We start from the raw sequence: 17,122 nt of genomic DNA, 5'->3' as shown, positions 1-17,122 counted from the left end.
AACTTCGCTTTACGGCGGGGAAGAGCCTACGCGGGCCTCCGTAGAGCTGTCTCTCGCCGACTTCTCTTTTCATTGGTTGTGAGCGAGGTGGGCGGGTCGTCGAGGCGTCTGAGGAAGAGAGGGTGGCGGCGGTTGCGGTGACGGAGCGGAGCCCAGTGACAGGATGGTGAGGGCGGCAGCTGCGGCGACCGAGGCCTGCCTCTCGGTTGGGGTGCTGCGTCGTTGGGAGCCGCTGGGAGTCTCTGGGCGAGGGCTTAAGCGATCCCGGAGGCCGTGGCGGGCGCGGCCGGGGCCCGGGCCTGGGGAAAGACAAGGGAGGAAAGAGAGCGGCCACCTCTGGGTGCGGCCAGCCCTGGCCTCGCAGCCCAGCCCCAGGAGCCAGAGGACGTCCGAGGGGGGAAAGGGTCCCTTTCAGCTGCTGCTTCTGTCAACGAGCCCCTCACGCCCGAGCCGGGGAAGGCCTTTGGGTCTGTGCCTCGAGCGTCCCAGAGAAAGGAGCACGGGAACTCCGCCGTTTCCAGACGTTTCCTTGCTCCTTTCGCGCAAAAAGCACCTCCCGCTAGTAGGTAACCCACCGGTTACCACCCCCATGTGGCGAAAGCTGGCTTCTCGGAGGCAAAACGGGAAGAAGCAAGCACAATTCGCTACCCATTTTAGTTTGCTCTCTAGAGAAAGGGGATAAGAACTATCCCCTTCGCCCCTGAAATAACGTGCAGCTGCCATTGAAATGTGGCAGTGGGCCCTGAAAAGGACTGGATTTAGCTTTTAGGGTTGCTGGAACTACTTCCTCAGGCTGCTGCGACCCTTTAGAGCAGGATTCCTTAATGGTTTTCGAACTCCTTGAAATGGTTTGGAAATTTTACGTTTTGGAACGTTTTTCTGGTGAAAGGGCCATTGTTGGCAGCAAGGAGTAGTTTGGGAAGCTTTACGTCATTCGTCCATCAGATTGCCCCAGATCATCCCCTCACCCCCAGTAGGTCGGTACCCCAAGACCTGCCTACGTGTAAACTCGGGAACTGCTGCCAGAGAGGGCTAATAGCGGTAATCAGATTTTCAAAGTGCCCTTGACCCCCTACAAAGTGAAGAACGGTTTTAAAAGGATTTCTGATGATCTTGGTATATGTGTTGCTGAAAAGAGACTTCTCTCTCTGATGAACATCCATTGCATTTTTAAGATCGTGATTCTGTGACCAGCAGCCTTTAAGGTGCCTTATAGATGTGACAGCCAAAGATTCATGGTCTCTGGTTCTTTAGCTTCTTTATGTATGTTAGAGACTTTAATCCCACTTTTGATTTTTGCTTCTAAACAGACTCCAGATTAGAGTAGTCCAGTTTACAGTAGTTTTGAGACAGTTATCCCTGGGAGAAGATGAAATTACCTGACATGATTTCTATATTAATGTTTCTGAAGTTTTTTTGAGAGGTGAACACTTTTTCAGGGTAGTTGTACTGAAGTATCACTTTTCGTGTGAAATAGAACTGGGCAAAATTTAGAGTTAGTCGATTCTTTTACAATTAAAAGCATTTTATTTGGCGAAAGAGACCAGAAATGTTCAATATACAGTAGTATCCAGAGTCTATGGGCAGCAAATTCAAGTGTGGGGAAAGTCCAGATTTAGCTGGAGGAAGGTGTCTGTTTTTATCATCCAGTACATCCAATACTTGATAATGTATTCATAGTGCTGTGTTAGATCTTCTGTACAAAATGACCTAGCTGCAGCATAATTTTCCAACTACTAGAATTTTAAACATAGGAGGATTAAAATCAATATACTTGAAGAATAATTAGTCCTAAAGGATCCAGAAAATGTTAGCTTTCATTTAAGCTATTGCTGATGAATTTTCCAAATTGTTTTATAAAATTCTAAACAGAACAGGGAACAAAACGGATGGGAGTCAAAGTGGCAAATGAGATTAGGAAAAGTAGAAAAAATTTTAAGTGTGTGTGTGTGAGAGAGAGAGATATTTAATAGTACAGCAAATGGTTCTTTTGGTATTGTTTTGAGCAAAGCTGATTTTTAACATTTTCTTTCATAACACTCAGAAATCATTAACAGTTGTTTGCATATTCATTCGATGAGTTTTTTGTTCTTTTTTTGGTTTGTTTCTTTTCGTTGCTTTCTTTTAACATTGGTCATGTTTCACCCTTTTTTTTTCATTCCCCTGTCTGCAATCAACTTCTTCATTCCACTAAGGCTGGGCACAGAGTAAGTTTCTTCTCTTAGCTCCTACTAACAATGGTGGTTGGGTGCTGTTACTGGGATTTCACCCTTTTATGTCTATCAAATAGGAAGTAACCAAATTCCTATGCTTTGATTAGGTTGGTTCTTTATTTGAATTTAACAAGACTGCCATTTCCAGGATCTTTTGCTGTCTTAAAAGACTCTGTAATCTGTGTCTAACCTGAACTGTCCAAAGTGTGGAATTTGGGCAAAGACACTGCTCAAAGTATGGTATTTGTTATGTGACACTATTCCCCCTATAACTTAAAAAGCTGCAGGAAATCAAAGTCCTAGTAAGGATCCTTACTAATTTGAAATAGTTTCTGTGTGGCCATTCATAGTTATATCTTTAGACTGCTAATAGTCTAGGTACACTTGGGCATAATCCACAGTACATTATAGAATTTAGGTCATAGATCATTATAAAGTATCATGTCTTACTAATGTTCGTTCTACCACATTCAGATTGAACAGCTCATTCATTATTAGGCCCAAACATTTTCAACCTGTATTAGACATATACCCTTAATTTATGAGTTTGAGGTTCTTTTTTTTTAATATAGAAATCTATTTTTTTACCTTTTTCTCAAATGCCAGCTTCCCACATTAACTATGTACTTCAATCCATATCTGAAGGGATCCCCCTCTAAAGATGAAGATTGTTCTATCTCCAGGTACTTTTGTATTGATTATCACTGAGGGTGGAAACTATGTGGTGGTTTTTAGTTTTATGGATGTTTTGTCCACTAAGATCTGGATTGAAACAATTAATATGTCATTGAGCAAATACCAGCTGAAACTACTCTTTGTAAAGAAGCTTATTTAATAATTTCTTTTAAAGTGAGCTAGTTTTGTAACCTTGTGTTACCTCAGTTACTTTATGTCCCGATAACATTTTCTTTCCTTTGTAATCATTTTGATATTTGTTGCAAGATGAATCAAGCTTATTGTGGTAATAATTTTAATTTTACACGTTTTGGTTTTGATTAATTTCAACTTACAAAGTCTGTAGTGGCCAAACTTTGCTGTTTATCCTGTTTTAGATATTTAATGTTTTCTTTGGTAATATTAAAGAATAGTCATGCGTTCTTTGGAACCAGTTAAAGGGCATGTACATTTATGGATGGGATGTCTGTGTGGGAAAGCATCCTGTCATAGAATGAAGGTGCTTATGCTGTCTACAGCCATACCACCCTGAACGCGCCAGATCTCGTCTGAAGGTGCTTATACCAATCGACCTGGTGAAATTGACTCTCTTGTCCTTTGGAGAGCGAATACTATTTTTAAATGATCTTTTTGACATTATTGTGTTAAATGGTGTATATATGTCAAATCTTGAAATTTTAAAATTAAAAATCTGCAGGACTGAGATTTTTTAATTCTTTTATATTTATATGCAGAATTTGTTTTTGTCATCTGAGATTGTTCCAACTCTAAACCACCACCTGCTGAATTCATCACTTATTTAGCTGATCTCTCTCTTTTTTTTAATGCTGTAATGCACATGAAAGATTGATTTGTTATTTTAAGTTTGGGAACTAAACTGAGGATACATAAGCAATTTAATCTAGACAAAAATATGACAGTTAGGATTTCTAATGATGAAGGAAAGAGAAGATAACAAAATTATAGTTCAAAAGCACATGTTTGCCCTATTGAAACTCTTTGTAACATAGGCTGTTTTTATTCCTCTGCAATGTATAGTTAATATTTTAAGTAACACATATTGTAAATTTTGGTTACTGTTCCTCCAAATAGTTGTCAGTCTAGTAAATTATAGAATTAACTTTTTTTTCTCTATCATTATAATTTTAACCATTCTTTTTATTAACATCCCTGGAATCAATATATGATGTTTTACCTTAAAACTGCAGAAATGTGAATTACCATATCAAATTCTGTAGGGCCCGGTAGTATATTTTTCATTTTTCAATTTTTTTGAGTGTAATTTATAGGTCTCTAAATGAATCGCTTTAGAAAGCTTGATTTTATTCTTGATAAATAGAATGATTACCTGTATTGTGTGCACACCTATTTAGGACCAAAATAAACTAAGATTGATTTAGAATCATATGTGTGTTTGTTTAAATGGTCATGATAGGAACTGTGTGAATAACTTATGCTCTTTTGGGTTCTGGAATCTCTGATTAGTTTAATTTAAAAGAGGACTTATGGGAGGAGAATATCTTGTTTTGAAATCATGTTTAACATTACACCTTTTCTCACCTTGACACTTTAAAGTTGGTGTTGGTATTAGGAGACCTGCACATCCCACACCGGTGCAACAGTTTGCCAGCTAAATTCAAAAAACTGCTGGTGCCAGGAAAGATTCAGCACATTCTCTGCACTGGAAACCTTTGTACCAAAGAGAGTTATGACTATCTCAAGACTCTGGCTGGTGATGTTCATATTGTGAGAGGAGACTTCGATGAGGTGATGTACTTCCCTTTCCCTTCCCAAATATTTCCTTTCCTTTTTTTTTTCCTGTTGTGTTGATTATATATTAATTAAATATTTCCTTTTCTTGATTTTTATATATATAAGGTTTATTTTTGAGACCAGAGTTTCTCAACTGTTAAGGTTTGTTTGGCTTTTTTTTTTTTTTAGTTTTCCAATGTAAAATTATTACACATACCCCTCCCTTACAGTTTGAAAATCACTGATTTTAGACTGCTTAATAAACATATTACATACTTGTTCTAACTAAATTGGTATGGTTTTCTCACTATTTTTTGTAGTACTCTCATTTAGTTTACAAAGTTTTTGTCAGGAACTTAACCCGCCACCACCTCTGCTACCCTGTTCCAAGCTACTTACCACTTTACTGTGTTCCAGCTTCCTGACTCTATCCTTGCTCCCTCCACAGTTTTTTCTCCACGTAGCAACCAGAGTGATCCTTTTTAGGTGAAGTAAGATTACATCACTTCTCTGCTGAAAACCCTGCCATGGCTCCCTATCTCAAAGGTTAACTATAAACAGGCATGAGGGAGTTTTGAGGAGGGGATAGACTTTTCTATATCTTACTGTGGCAGTGCTTACACAACTGTATGCATTTGTCAAAACTCCTTGAGTTGTACACCAAAAAGGGTAATTTTCCTGTACGTAAATTTTACCTCTATAAACCTAACTTTAAAGAAAAAATAAGGAGTTCTGAGTTCCAACTTTGCCCATTAATTAATAATGAGATTTTAGGCAAATTACATCCTCTTTCTTAGTTCCCTACTATGTAAATATGATTGGAATAGATGATTTTTAAGACCCCTGACAGTGCTAACATTGTATGACCTAGCTTAATAAACCTGATTCTAGTATGAAAATTTTATTTTTTATTCCTGGGAATATAAGCTTTTTCATAAATTATTTAAATTCATTGGTGCTTTTTTTTTTTTTTGGTGTTAAGTTTGAATAAACTAGAGGTGGCATGAAAGTGAAAAGTGGGGTGGGGGGATGAGAAGGGAAAGGGCAAACATCTTGTCAATAATTCGAGTATAGGTTTGCCATTTGTTAAAAATATATTAGGGGTTCTGTTTATGATATGCTAAAGATAGTTTCAGTAGCAAGAATTAAATTTTTTGCTTGACCCTGGAGCCATACTACCAGGGTTTGGATCTTGTCTCAACCACTTAATAACATGTGCTCCTAGGCAAGTTATTTTAACCTCTCTGTGCTTCAGTTTCCTCATCCATAAAATGGGGGTCATAATAGAACCTACCTCTTAGGATTGTTTGTAATTATTACATAGGTTGATATTTATAAACTTCTTAGAATAGTGCCTGGTTCATACTAAGTGCTACATAAGTTTAACTATCATTATTATTTTAAGCCATCTGTGTAACTGTTAAAGCCTGGGATATAATTTGAACATATCCTAGCTTACAGGTCATATTCCTTGGATTCTTAGATAGAGGAAACACAAATTTGGGGGAATTATTCTCTACAGAAAGCCGAAAAGAACTCATATTCTATAAAAATAAACTCAACAAAGGGATTGCATGATAAGTTCCAGTTTACCTAAAGTAAATTATGTTTTGAGCACCGTTGCAGCCTTAGAGATTGAGAAGAAATCAAATATTTAACAAATTTGTTGGTTGTGGAGCACTGTAGTAAAACACCCGTATGAGATTGAATATTTAAGAAGGTTATTTTTTAAACCTCTGTGTCTCTAAAATATTTGTTTTTCTTATGTCTATTTCGTATTTTAGAATCTGAATTATCCAGAACAGAAAGTTGTAACTGTTGGGCAATTCAAAATTGGTTTGATCCATGGACATCAAGTTATTCCATGGGGAGATATGGCCAGCTTAGCCCTGTTGCAGAGGCAGTTTGATGTGGATATTCTTATTTCAGGACACACACATAAATTTGAAGCATTTGAGCATGAAAATAAATTCTACATTAATCCAGGTTCTGCCACTGGAGCATATAATGCCTTGGAAACGTGAGTAGTATGCAATTTGGGAATTTGGGGGTTTCATAAAGTTAATAATTGTACAAGTGACATTTCATAAAAGAGAAATGTGATTATTTAAATAATTATAGCCTTTTTGGCAATCTTCTATTGGTGATTATTCTTTTTAATATGTCTAACAACCAGATTTCTCCTTGAATCCAAATCGTCATGCTAAATTGAAATTTATAGTGCTACTGCTTTTTAGTACAAAACACTGACATTATTTATATTTTCTTCCAGAAACATTATTCCTTCATTTGTGTTGATGGATATCCAGGCTTCTACAGTTGTCACTTATGTGTATCAGCTAATTGGAGATGACGTGAAAGTAGAACGAATTGAATACAAAAAATCTTAAAGCGAGGTGTGTCCTGATGATGTTGGGCTTTTTTTTTTTTTTTTTCATTCCCCTGTTCAACTCAAGTAATTAAATGTTTAAGAGCCACAAAATTGTATCACTTTTATAATATTTTGCAGTAAAATGTAATCTCGTCTTCTGTTAATACAATGGTCTAAGCTTCTTGTAAACTATAAGATTATATTTAGTTTAAGTATATGACTTCTATGAAAAATCGTCCACCACACAGTAAATGGTCCCATGTTAAGAAAAATTTATCCTTGTAAATATCTTCATAGTTGATATTTGGAACTTTACTACCAAAGTAGTGCATGATGAGAAAGAATCTAGATTTTCTTGTATACATTCTTCTCTTCTCCAGTAATAAACAGTTACCTTTCATTTATACTTTCTTGATAGACTGTGTTTTAATTTTTAAAAATTATGAAAATAAGAGGCCAAATGAAACTGCAGACAAATGTTACAGTGGTAAGGTAGATGAGATGACCTTTCAGAGCTCTTTCTTTTTTTTTTTTTTTTTTTTTAATTTTTATTTATTTATTTATTTATGGCTGTGTTGGGTCTTCGTTTCTGTGCGAGGGCTTTCTCTAGTTGTGGCAAGCAGCGGCCACTCCTCATCGCGGTGCGCGGGCCTCTCACTGTCGCGGCCTCTCTTGTTGCGGAGCACAGGCTCCAGACGCACAGGCTCAGTAATTGTGGCTCACGGACCTAGTTGCTCCGCGGCATGTGGAATCTTCCCAGAGCAGGGCTCGAACCCGTGTCCCCTGCATTAGCAGGCAGATTCTCAACCACTGCGCCACCAGGGAAGCCCCAGAGCTCTTTCTTACAACGTTCTAGGTCATAATGTTGGACTCAGATTTTATTAACTAAATAGAATACCATATTGACATAGTAAATCATCAATGATTCTTCAGACTGTTGCTTTTAAGTGCCCTATTCTTTACGTTTTAACAACAAAAAAATTTTTTTGAACACTACTGTTTAATTTGAAAAGATTCATGCACTCCAGTGTTCATAGCAACATTATTTACAATTGCCAAGATATGAAAGCAACCTAAGGGTCCATCAACAGAAGAGTGGATAAAGAAGATGTGGTGTGTATGTGTGTGTGTGTGTATATACACACATACATACATACGTACATACACAGTGTAATATTACTCAGCCAGAAAAAAGTGAAATTTTGCCATTTGCAACAACATGGATGGACTTGGAGGGTATTATGCTAAGTGAAATAAGTCAGATAGAGCAAGACAAATTACTGTATGATATCACTTATATGTGGAATCTAAAAAATAAACTAAAAAAAATAAAAAAATAAAAAATAAACTAGTGAATATAACGAAAAGGAAACACAGATGTAGAGAACAAACTAGTGGTTACCAGTGGGGAGAGGGAAGTGGGGAGAGGCAAGATGGGGTAGAGGATCAAGAGGTACAAACTATTATGTATAAATAAATAAGCTACAAGGATATATTATACATCACAAAGAATATAGCCAATATTTTACAATAACTATAAATGGAGTATAACCTTTAAAAATTGTGAATCACTATGTTGTACACCTGCAACTTATATAATATTGTACATCAACTATACCTCAAAAGAAAGTTAAAATTTTTAAAAATAAAATTTTAAAACACTAATGTTCTAAAAGATTTAGAAGGCAAGCACACTAGAGCAAAAATGTAATGTGAACAATCCTTTCATTAATACAACTATTCCCAACTTAAATCTAGTTTGAGAGTCCAAGTGTTTGGCAATTTTCATAAAATAGGGCAAATTGATATTTCCATTTTTAAGTTGTGTTCAAGCAGATAATATTTATTGAGCAAGCCAGGATGTTACCTCTATCAAATGCTATTCTATATCAGGATATTCAGAGTTTTCCTCAGCCTGATCTGGAAAATATTTCCAGGATATTCTAATGTTGCTATTTTAGGACTTATTGTAACCAGAAGAAGAATTATACAATGTATTTGTCAGATTTAAAGAAGAATAATTCAGTTTTAGGTGACAAGAAAAATTTTAATTGTACCTAGCTAGATTACACGCATATATTTCACACACATTTTATTACACAAATATCATTGGTACATGGAACTACATCAAACCATTTACATGGTAGTAAAAGTTTCTGAACAAACTAAAATTACTTAATGACTTAGTGGTGAATAACAATACTATCCTAAATGTAGAGAGAGGACACAATCCACAATCCCTTCCCCCCACCTTTGGCACATCACCAATACTCAAGACAAGATTGTCAAGTTAGCATCAGATGTTCTCCCTGTTCTTCAATTGACATTGATTGCATACACTTATTTAGCAAATCGTCTTCCTTTTTTTCTTCATTCATGTATGATTCAGAATCATTTGGAGAAACTGAAGGAAAAAATAAGAGTTTATGATGTCTGTTTTGGAAATAAAGTATTTCATCCTGAAAATTGAGATTTGTATACAAGAACAACCTTCAAAATGACCTACTTTATTAATAAGCTTTTGGCAAAAACAAATTGCAATTTTCAAAATTTAATTATCTCCCCCTCCCCCTAAATCTCTTATTTTAAAAAATAAGATGCCCAGTACTGTATTCTAGCCAAGTTATTGTATAGCAAATTCTCTGTTACTAAGTCCTATTTTCCCATTGTTTTGCAAAATCTTTTGACTGGGGGAAGTTATAGCTTCAGTATTCTCTATTTTCCTTAAGTTCCTTCTCATTTCTTTTCTCTTGGGGGACCATGGGGACTTTTCCTCTATCTGTGGTTTCCTCCAGCTGTTCTTTTTGGAACCAGACTTACCTTCTCCCCTGCCATTTCCCTCATTTCTTGGATAGGCATGGTATGGTATTTATAGCAGAGCTGGGTGGTGCTGTCATACAGCAGTGGGATATGGGTTCAGAAGGCCTAAGTTCCCTGTTTCCTACCCACTTCCCTACTCACTGTGGTAGTAACTAGGAAATTATTTAACTTCCACTTAATCCTTTCCACTTTATCAATTCTGAGAAATATTTCTGAGCAGTCTTTCTCTTGCCTTTTTCATTTTGTGATATTCTGTACTTGTGGTAGAAGGATCCTTTATGCTGATCCTTCCCAAATGTGGATTTGTCTGAGTTGCTCTGTAAAATTTTGATAATAATAATTGGCTTGTTTCCACTGGTTTGAATATTAAACAAAATGGTATAGGTGATATAGCCCTTTGTTAACTATTTGATTCTATACAAAATATTGCTATCTGGGGACTTCCCTGGTGGTCCAGTGGTTAAGACTCCGCGCTTCCACTGCAGGGGGCATGAGTTCGATCCCTGATCGGGGAAATAAGATCCTGCATGCAGGAGTCCCTGAGCAGTGTGTTCTTTTAAATGAAAGCAGAAATCGATTTCATGTTTAGTTTTGTTTGGAGCAATATAAGCAAGTCACATTCTAAATTTTTTTAATGTCTTCTCTAATAGAAATGGAACTATACTGGGTTTAATATTTTTTAGCATGACATCTTTAAAAATGCATATATTAAGAATTCCACATTTACCTGATTGCATGAACAGTCTGCCTGGTTTTCTAAAAATCTTCAGTGACTTACATCTTGTTTTAGATGCATATCCAGTTTTTAAACTGTAAGAAAGAGAAGCATCTTAATTGGAACCAGCACAGTGAACAGCTGTCAAATGCATGTGGAAGACCATACAAATTCTTTTTATTAAGCTGCCGGCGTCACCAAAGAGACCCTTTCAGACCCTGAATTCTCTCGTGAGGTACTAACCCTGATATGCAAAGCTAACGATTGTAGTGCAGGTTGAATAATCAGACATCTTAATCTCTTTTTTCCTTTTTCCTTTTTTGTTTATAGTATTCCCCTGCGCATAAGCCACCATATGCTTCTCCTTTTGGAAGTGTATGTATTATTTTAAATTTGAGTGGGAATCATTTAAAAGGGCAGTCTTCCATATCTTTAGCTGATCGAAATTTTTACAATTCCACAAAATTCTAAAAACAGTAGCATATCCCAGTCAGCTCAGTAAAGAGACTATAAGATAGCATTCTTTTGTGCTTTTTGTCCAACCTATTCTGAATTTAACAAAGTGAACATATTAGGGAACACAAGATTTAATGTCATTTAGCTCAAATAAAATTGAGGGGTACATTTTTCTCTTAAAGAGTAGGAAACAAACCCTTCTTTGTTTCTCACTGGTCGCCAAAGGGAATGCTGTATGATCATCTCAGGTGCAGATGCAGCTGCAATGTTAGAAGGCCCCGAGTCCTCTCTCTCCAGCTGGTGTCGCCATGTAGTGCAGGGGTAATGCTGCTTCTGTGAGTAACGAGAACTGAGGTGGCTCCTGTGATGAGTGGGGATACCTGTCACACAAATCACCTCTGTTAGAACACCCTCTTGTTTCCTGTGAGAACTAGTGAGAAACTACCTGGAGGTGCACCTGCCTGGCTTTTGTGAGCTGTGCTGGGTCACATGCATGTACTGCCTCTTCATTAACGTCCTCAGATAGTTTGCATTATAGAACTTAGCAATGCTGCACAGGTAACGCTTCTGGCCTAAGGTGAGGTCTGGATGCTAGAAGACAAAACAAGATTTACAGGCTGCATTGTAGAACAGAGGTTGGCAATATTCCATATCTGAAAGGATAGAATGTTCATTTGGCCAAAAAAGAAATGGCCATTTAAATAGTACAAGTGACTCTGTTTGCCATTTCCGCTCAAGTGATTCAGATGCCCATTGGGTTTGAGAAACACTGCCCTAGAAGAATAAGGAAAGAGTGAATCTGCTCTCTGTCAATGAGTCTTAGTTCCCATGTGCCTCTCAGTGAGTGTAGGCATCTTGCCTTCTGAATATGATGTTTGAGGTGGTACCTCAAAAGTGGTACCTAAAAGCAACACAATTACTCTAGTCTTAGAAACAGTCTTTTCTAGCACCAGAAGAATAATTCTCGGTGTTGGACGGACTGAGGGTAGTGTGTTGGTCTCTCATATAAGTAAATTTTTTTTTTTTTTGGCCATGCCTAGCAGCATGTGGGATCTTAGTTCCCTGACCTGGGACCAAACCCGTGCCCCCTGCAGTGGAAGTGTGGCGTCTTAATCACTGGACCACCAGGGAAGTCCCAGTCATAGAAGTAATTTTGACTAAGATTTTCACTGTACTTGCTGATTTTAGAAGTTAACGCTCACCTAAAATGCAAGACTCCACTATATATGCATGTGTATATACATACAAACACAAGATTTACTGAACTGGATAATAAATCCAGAGAAAATTTTAAATGTTGGTCAGAAATAACTTATCAGTTTGCACAGATCTTTAGTAACCCTAATTTACATTGCTCTAGAGAGGGTACTTCTGCCAGCTATGATCTTTAATGGGTAATACAGGTCAACAGTTATGAAGTGTTTATTGCCATTTTCTTTACTTGCTTGCTTTTAATTTTGTAGTCCTTGAGCAAAATCTTTATGAGGTTGGGTTTCTGTCTCTAGAGTGGAACTTTCCTCAAGCATCTTTGTGCTTGGCACTGAGCTTCCTGAGTAAAGGCACATTAGATCCAAAGTATCATAAAACCCTGAAAGCACTCTTATGATAGGGAATCTATAATGATAAAATCCTTGCATTCACTCATGAGTTTACCCAGCAGATATTTATGGACTCCTAGACAATGTGCTGGGTGTACTTGTCTTCTACAGTGCCTTCCTCTCTAGCTAGCTTATCTTCAATAAAAAGTTCAGCTCTGAACACAAAGACTATTGGTATTTAAATAAAGTATTGGTATTTGGTTAGCATACCTTTAGAAGAGATGTCTCTGTCATTGACTTAGGGACGTGAATTGTTTGAACTTGAGGCGTTTTCCATAACTCTTGCAGCTTGGTTATGTGTGAGTTCATTTTGTGTCCATCTTTGAGTCTATCTGTAGGCAAGGACATTATTATGTGAATTTCATGAGCAAAGATCAGTTTAACAAATTAAATATTAAGATCCATCTATTTACATGTGTCATTGATTATCCTGGAATACCAGTATGAGTCAGACTGTTAAATCTGAAGAGACATTATGATATGCCATTTGGTTTTAGAGCACACAAAAATCTAAGGTATTTATAAATACTTACTATATATAATGATATATAATCATTACATATGGACAAAATTATTTTGAACTCAGCTGAGATGCAAAATGTTGACAGTAACTTATTTCTTTAGTTTATTGTATGTCAGACCATACTAAACAGGAATATACATGCAGGATTTGTGCTTTAAAGATTTTCAAAAATATTTTATCATTCATTTGCCTTCAGTATATAGTTTCGAAATTGTATTCTGCATTAGACTCAGGATAGAATAACACACATTTTATCCCTTTAATGAGGCAGTGTTAAAATGAAGAGCTTTAGGGACTTCCCTGGTGGCGCAGTGGTTAAGAATCTGCCTGCCAATGCAGGGGACACAAGTTCAATCCCTGGTCCGGAAAGATACCACATGCCGCGGAGCAGCTAAGCCCACGCGCCACAACTACTGAGCCTGTGCTCCAGAGCCTGCGAGCCACAACTACTGAGCCTGCGCGCCTAGAGCCCGTGCTCTGCAACAAGAGAAGCCATCGCAGTGAGAAGCCCACGCACAGCAGGAAAGAGTAGCCCCTGCTCACCGCAGAAAGCCCGCGCACAGCAACAAAGAGCCAACACAGCCATGAATAAATAAATTAATTAATAATAATTTAAAAAAAAAGAGAAACTGCCATCAAGGTGGTTTCATCTTCTAAAAATAATAATAATGATAATAATAATAATAGTTAAACGCAACAAACAACCCAATTGAAAATCGGCAAAGGACTTGAATAGACTTTGGATGTCTCCAAAGAAGATATACAAATGGCTAATAAACACACGAAAAGATGCTCACTACCACTAATGATTAGGGAAATGCAAATCAAAATCACAATGAGATATTACTTCATATCCATAAGGATGACTATCATCAAAAAAACAGAAAACAAGTGTTAGCTGGGATGTGGAGAAATTGGACCCCTGCGCACTGCTGGTGGGAATATATTGAATAAAATGATGCAGCTGCTGTGGAAATAGTATGGCGGTTCCTCAAAAAAAGCAAACAGAATTGCCATATGATTCAGCAATTCCATTTTAAAACAACCACATGTATATAAAATAGTGATATATATGTATATACACGCAGATATGTGTGTGTTTTTCCTAGGTAACTGTAAGGACTATAAATTTTCCAAGGAAAAGCAAAGTGAATTCAGGTTTATATATCATTGAATTGAAATTGCTCCCCTCAAAAAATTAGTGAGAGGTCTTGGGGGCCTGTCTTAACCTCTTTCCTCCAGCAGCTCTATCCCTTATTTCAAGTGAGAGGAAAATAGCAGCACTGAGAAATATTTTATGTTCTTTGAAGTTGAACAATTTAGAATTTTTTCCTTCAACCTGTGTATAAACCCCAGGTTGTGTTCTGTCCTTTTCAACCAACATCAGTTATAAACACAGTTCTTTTCAGGTTCACTGCGATTTTGAAGTACTCTTTTGATGTGAGGTATCTTAACAGGAGACAAAGAACCTGCTGGATTGTTGTTTGAAAATCTTAAAGAGTGGGTTTACCAAGGATACTAATGAAGACTTAAAAATTCCATTGTGTGAGTAGTTATAGCAAAACTGGCTTCTCTGAGCCATATTATTGATACATATTATCTGCTTTATATGCTCTACTCACCAATACCTTTGGAATTCTGGTAATAAGAATATCCAGCTGATCTGTTTAAAAAAAAAAGGGATGTAAATAATATGTAATAATTGACAGCTTTATAAGCATTAAAGAAAGTATTTTAAATGAAAAAAGGACAGTATTGCAGATGCTTTTTACTTTTCATGTTTCCATCAGATAATAATGTCTTGCATATTCTTCTCCTGTAATTCTGGTTATATCCTAATGACTCCAGGCTTCTTCAAAGTGGGTTATCTGAGATTTTTACCATTCTGTAAAGGATTTACTTTAAGCCAGATTTGGCTTTACTTTTATAGCCACCTAATCTAATTCCTACACCGAGCTCAATAAAGTTGTTTGGGCTTCTGTGCTAGCCATGATATTTTCTTCCTTTATTTATTTTTTTTTTTTCATTTTATTCCCTCCCCACCCCTCTTCCTTTATTTTTAATAAACTAATTTATTGTATGTAATTTAAGGTGAACTGGAACTGATAAGTTGGTCTGGAATGTTTCTAATTTTGTACAAGTTCAGTTTTTCTTTTCTCAAATTGACAAACACTCCCCCTTTCCTCTTCCTGCAATTTATTCAATGACCAAGAATTCATTGATCCCCTGAGATACTAGGATCCAGAACTTCACCAAGCGCTGTGATGAACAGAAAAGAAACACACAACCCCATCCCATCTTTAGAAGTCCTCCATCCACAAATACATTTATTTTTTAAAAAAAGATGGCCATGGGTGCAGCAGGAGCCATGACGGTGGGCTTGAGAGGAACACCGGGCAATTCTCACTTTTAGGGAATAACTCATGGGATGAGGAGGTACTGCCCCCAGCAGTAACTTCAGCAACTAATTGTCTTCAGCATCCAGGAAATAATAGTAAAAACCTGGTCAAAATGAAATGGATTTACGAAAAAGGAACTACTGAGTGAAGAAAATGTTAAAATCAAGGTGTCTCTAAGATTCAGAGTCATCTGTCTCATTACAGATTATGAATCCCAATTTGACATAAAGGTGGCTAATGTCACACACAGGGAAATGATTTATTGACTTGGAAGCGCTTCTTTGAACCTCTGTTCCCTTGGTGCCCCCCAACCCCCCAATCCCACCCCGCCAACGCTTTTTTTGTAGAAGTACGTTGACCAGACCGCAAAATTTCCAGCAGATTTCGTAGCGCCCCCTGGGGCAGAAGAGGCACCCAGGCGACTGTCGCAGTCACCGCGTTTAGTCAGTCATTGCACCAACCCTTCTCCTAAGCTTCCCTCAGAAGCCCTTCCCCTAAACTGAGTCGGCTTCCACATTTCCCATCGCGGCCACAACAAAGGTTCTCTCTTCCTCTCACTTCAGTACATTGGGGACCAGCCTACTGGAGCAGCCTGCTCCTACCCCCTCCTCTACCCGGGGATCACGACCCGGGGCTGATCGCCATCTTCCCAAACCCCTCAGGGCCCCGCAGCCTCACCCGCCGCCGCCACCCTCGGCCCTGGCCACTGTGGGCGGCTCTGTGGAAGAACTGCACTCCGTCCACTCGGACACTGGACCCTGGCCGGGCATCTCCTCCCGGGTGCCCTGACCGCGAGCTATGTGCGGGAGAAGCTTTCCCCTTTCCCCTCCCTTGTCAGCACGCGTGCGTCAGGCCGGGCGATACTGGGGGTGAAGAGGCAGACGCCGGATTCTAGCCCCCTCCGATGAAGTCCGGACACTGCCCGAACAGCTTCGGGAGAGCGGGGAGGGCAGATCCACGATCCTGGAGTTAAGTTGGGGGAGGGGCGGGAGTCCTTTAGTTGATTGAGCGTTTGTACGTTTGCATCTTTTTGTGGAAGGTATGCGTCACGGAAAGGAAGTATACCTTCCCTCTAAAACGAAAGGTGCCTTCCACCTCAGTATCCAGATCCTCTGCAAATTTGTAAATCTCGAGGGTCACCATATAGGTCAAACATCAGTACGCAAATAAAGGACCAAAGCACGCGGCTGAGGGATGCAGTGTTACGGTTGTCCGTTATCACCAAGGCAACCAGACCTCGCCAGCATACCAACCGTCTTTTTCAGCCAACTACTTCTGCGCACGCGCAAACCCTCCCCGGGCTTTTCGCAAAACGCGTTTCACATGGGATTTGGCCTTCGGGACACTCCGTAGTCAGAGGCGCGGCAGAACGGAAGACGCAAAAGGAATTTGGACTGCAATTGGTTTGTAGTCGTGTTCCGGGAACTCAGTGGGCGTCGCGCGAAGGCTGAAGGGAGCGTCGTGGTCGCCCTCTGGGTCTCGGCGGCGGGAGGTGTCAGGAACCGGGGGAGCAACCATGCCTCGGTATGCGCAGCTGGTCATGGGCCCCGCAGGCAGCGGGAAGGTGAGGCTTTGGCGGGAGAAGGAGAGAAATGTCGAA

The 17,122-nt window shown here is 38.6% G+C and overlaps 2 protein-coding genes across 3 annotated transcripts; one reads left to right on the top strand and one right to left on the bottom strand.

Annotated features, from left to right (window-relative positions):
* The first annotated feature begins 81 nt into the window (after nucleotides 1–81).
* LOC137758403 (vacuolar protein sorting-associated protein 29) lies at nucleotides 82–7,417 on the top strand. The gene is made up of 4 exons (XM_068534474.1): nucleotides 82–166; nucleotides 4,464–4,655; nucleotides 6,425–6,660; nucleotides 6,913–7,417. The coding sequence occupies exons 1-4, from the start codon at nucleotides 164–166 to the stop codon at nucleotides 7,028–7,030; spliced, it is 549 nt and encodes a 182-aa protein (XP_068390575.1). The 5' UTR covers nucleotides 82–163; the 3' UTR covers nucleotides 7,031–7,417.
* A 1,657-nt stretch (nucleotides 7,418–9,074) lies between these two features.
* LOC137758402 (protein FAM216A) lies at nucleotides 9,075–16,426 on the bottom strand. 2 transcript variants are annotated; one of them, XM_068534472.1, is made up of 7 exons: nucleotides 16,201–16,426; nucleotides 14,746–14,786; nucleotides 12,811–12,932; nucleotides 11,464–11,593; nucleotides 11,199–11,382; nucleotides 10,559–10,641; nucleotides 9,075–9,415 (listed from the first exon to the last, which is right to left on the bottom strand). In XM_068534472.1, the coding sequence occupies exons 1-7, from the start codon at nucleotides 16,290–16,292 to the stop codon at nucleotides 9,297–9,299; spliced, it is 771 nt and encodes a 256-aa protein (XP_068390573.1). In that variant the 5' UTR covers nucleotides 16,293–16,426; the 3' UTR covers nucleotides 9,075–9,296. The 2 variants fall into 2 exon arrangements, with proteins under 2 accessions (XP_068390573.1, XP_068390574.1); XM_068534473.1 differs by having other exon boundaries at nucleotides 14,752–14,786.
* Between the last annotated feature and the right edge of the window lie 696 nt (nucleotides 16,427–17,122).

This window comes from Eschrichtius robustus, unplaced genomic scaffold (genome assembly GCF_028021215.1).
Source record: "Eschrichtius robustus isolate mEscRob2 unplaced genomic scaffold, mEscRob2.pri scaffold_862, whole genome shotgun sequence".
In the NCBI taxonomy this organism is placed as follows: Eukaryota; Metazoa; Chordata; class Mammalia; order Artiodactyla; family Eschrichtiidae; genus Eschrichtius; species Eschrichtius robustus.
The sequence above is the reverse complement of the archived record's forward strand: the minus strand, read 5'-3'. Positions and strand labels throughout refer to the sequence as shown.

What these genes read in the sequence shown, in the direction of transcription:
- LOC137758403 (XM_068534474.1), top strand. An exon ending in TGAGAGGAGACTTCGATGAG is followed by an intron (nt 4,656 to 6,424) that starts GTGATGTACTTC and finishes TTCGTATTTTAG; the next exon opens with AATCTGAATTATCCAGAACA. An exon ending in GCATATAATGCCTTGGAAAC is followed by an intron (nt 6,661 to 6,912) that starts GTGAGTAGTATG and finishes ATTTTCTTCCAG; the next exon opens with AAACATTATTCCTTCATTTG.
- LOC137758402 (XM_068534472.1), bottom strand. Translation starts at nt 16,292, where the DNA reads ATGCCCGGCCAGGGTCCAGTGTCCGAGTGGACGGAGTGCAGTTCTTCC. An exon ending in CCAGAATTCCAAAGGTATTG is followed by an intron (nt 12,933 to 14,745) that starts GTGAGTAGAGCA and finishes CCTTGCCTACAG; the next exon opens with ATAGACTCAAAGATGGACAC. An exon ending in CCAGTGAGAAACAAAGAAGG is followed by an intron (nt 10,642 to 11,198) that starts GTTTGTTTCCTA and finishes TCTTTCTTACAG; the next exon opens with TTTAAAAACTGGATATGCAT.